Below are 2492 nucleotides of genomic sequence, written 5' to 3' on the forward strand. Positions count from 1 at the left end.
TATACAACTGGTTTTGGTCAAGTAAAACAAAATCACAAGTAAACATATACATCTGGTTTTGGTCAAGTAACAATCACAAGTAAACATATACACCTCGTTTTGATCAAGTAAGACAAAATCACAAGTCAACTTACATACCTAGTTTTGGTTAAGTACAACACGAAAGCACAAGATAACCACAAGTTAACAAGTGCACTTTAAGGGGACTGAGGGAAGGAACAGACATGTAAACAAACAGATGAGCAGCTGCCAGGTCCTGTGAGGGTTCATTTCTTAAGGCTATTTAGCAAAAACCTTCTAGTTCAGTTAAGACTTCCCCCTTTATCCTGCCACATTTATTCTTGAGGGACTTCCCAATGAATGTGGAAAATCTATAAACACTAGGACTGAGTGAATCCTCTTGAAAATGGAAATGACACAATAAGCCATAAACTGACAGTAATATTAATTTCACCAAAACAATAACTTTAAGGACTTTTTTTTCTTTTTAACACAGAGAAACACCATAATCCTAGGAGGAAGGAAATGGGGAATAAACAAGAAAAGAGAAACACTGCATAAAAATCACCTCAGCAGCCCCCAAAAGTAACAGGTGTGTCAATAAAGGGAACACGGGCAATAGCAGACGACAGCCTTAGCAAACTAGACCACATGCCACAGGATGATGCTACAGATTGAAATAAAAATATTCCTCCAGCTCATAATGAAGCAAGTTCTACTGGTCCTCAGAGAAGGGAAACTCATCACCTCTCAGTGAAAGAAATAGCTTAAACAACAGATTGGCCAGCCAACGCATGACAATCTCCTTCTTCCTGCTTTTAAAGAGCATGTTGCCCTCTCCCACCTGCACAGGCTGCAAAATCTGATGCCAGTATGTGCTGGATGGCCCACCACCTGGTCTGTGAGGATGCTCTCCCTGGCCCTCAGGGTATGCATGCTTGTAAAAACAGTACCTTCCAAACGGACACTGACCCCTCCCCTCAGCAAAATACCTGCAGGGCTTGTTATTCATTGCCTCCTTGTATTGCTCAATAAGTTTCTGCTTTTCTTCCTCCTCCTCTACCCAGAACTCACTGGGAATGACAAGGCTGGAGTTGACCCTGCACTGGGGGCAGGACTTGGTGATCCTGTTCTCAAACTGGCTGGCACTTCTCCATCTGCGGATACACTTAATACAGAAGGTGTGGTTGCAGTTGGAAAGGATGCCAAAGCGGCGGTCGCTGGGGATGGCTTTCTCATAGACAACCTCCATGCAGATGCCACACACCTTGTCCATACTACGCTGCACAGCAAATGAGAGTTCCATATCTTTCTCATGTGCTTCAATGCAGGCCCTTATATGGTCTTCCCTCTGGGCAGCATCCATGGGGTGCAAGGCCTGCAGCCCACACATGTCGCATATCTCTCCGTGGAGGTACACACAGCTCTCCCCACGAAAGCATTCACCCCTGGCAGCATAGCGACAAAGCTGCTTTCCCATGCCCACAGCCATCTGCTCCCTCTCAGTCACCAAGCTTTGCAGAGGAACCTCGGGGGCAGGAAGGATCCCACGGCCCCGATAGGGCTGCCCGGGAACAAACTCAATGGCATTCTCCCAGCCTTCTGCTCCCGCTGCACCTGCTCCTGCTGCACCTGCTCCTCCTCCGGCAGCTCCACGGCCTGCATTGTCTGTGTCGGCTTCAAAGAAACCCCTTTCAGCAGCCGAGCCAATCAGAGGCAAGGAGCGTGAGGATGCAGCAGGGGGGGTTTCCACCACTTCCTGAGTCGGGGGCTCGCTCTGCGCAGCCGCACTGGGGCCTCTGTCTGCAGAGGCCCGAGGCGGCGAACCGCGGCCCTCCCTGGCCTTCTGCCTGACAGAGAGGTCGTGGGAGTAGCGACAGTTCTCCCCCTCCTTGCACAGCCCATGTACATAATACCTGCAGACGATTTGCTTTGTCCAGCTGCCGCTGCTCCGGCCTGGAAGAGAGCTGGGCCCGGCCCCTCCCCCTGAGGCCCGAGCAGACCTCAGACCCATTGTGCGTTGGGGGGCTGGCTCCGTAACCACACGGGGGGCGGGCAGGCCCACAGCTGCTTGAAGGGAGACTGGGTCTGGAGCTGTTAATTCCCCGGAGGCCTCACACACGGGGAGGTCGGGCCCAGATGCACCCTCCCCTGCTGCCTCGGCACCTGCCTCGGCCCCGGGTGCCTCGTAGGCTTCAGAGGGAGCTGCAGGCTCTTCCATGGCAGCTTCTTGGCCCTGAAACGGTGCCAAAACCTCCCCGGTGTGCCTTATTTTGGGGCTGAAAACCCCGAGTTCGGGGAAGGTACGGAGGACTCAGGAAGGGAAGTGTGCATCTTTTTTCCTTCCCCCCCGCTCTCTGCTCCCTGTGACTATTTGTTCCTACTCACTCCCGGGGACAGGCAGCGCGGGGGACACTTCCTGTGGGGACACCATCTGCGCTCCGCTCGGTCTCTGCCGCAGACGTCAGATCTGACATCTTTTTTGTTCAACA

At 52.2% G+C, this 2492-nt stretch overlaps 1 protein-coding gene across 1 annotated transcript; it reads right to left on the reverse strand.

The window, feature by feature from the left end:
* Positions 1–715: 715 nt before the first annotated feature.
* Positions 716–2221, reverse strand: MKRN3 (makorin ring finger protein 3). Its single transcript, XM_063088296.1, has one exon. The coding sequence runs from the start codon at positions 2219–2221 to the stop codon at positions 716–718; it is 1506 nt and encodes a 501-aa protein (XP_062944366.1).
* Between the last annotated feature and the right edge of the window lie 271 nt (positions 2222–2492).

This window comes from Cynocephalus volans, chromosome 3 (genome assembly GCF_027409185.1).
Source record: "Cynocephalus volans isolate mCynVol1 chromosome 3, mCynVol1.pri, whole genome shotgun sequence".
NCBI classification, from domain to species: Eukaryota; Metazoa; Chordata; class Mammalia; order Dermoptera; family Cynocephalidae; genus Cynocephalus; species Cynocephalus volans.

Coding starts and splice junctions, on each gene's coding strand:
- MKRN3 (XM_063088296.1), bottom strand. CDS start 2,221: ATGGAAGAGCCTGCAGCTCCCTCTGAAGCCTACGAGGCACCCGGGGCC.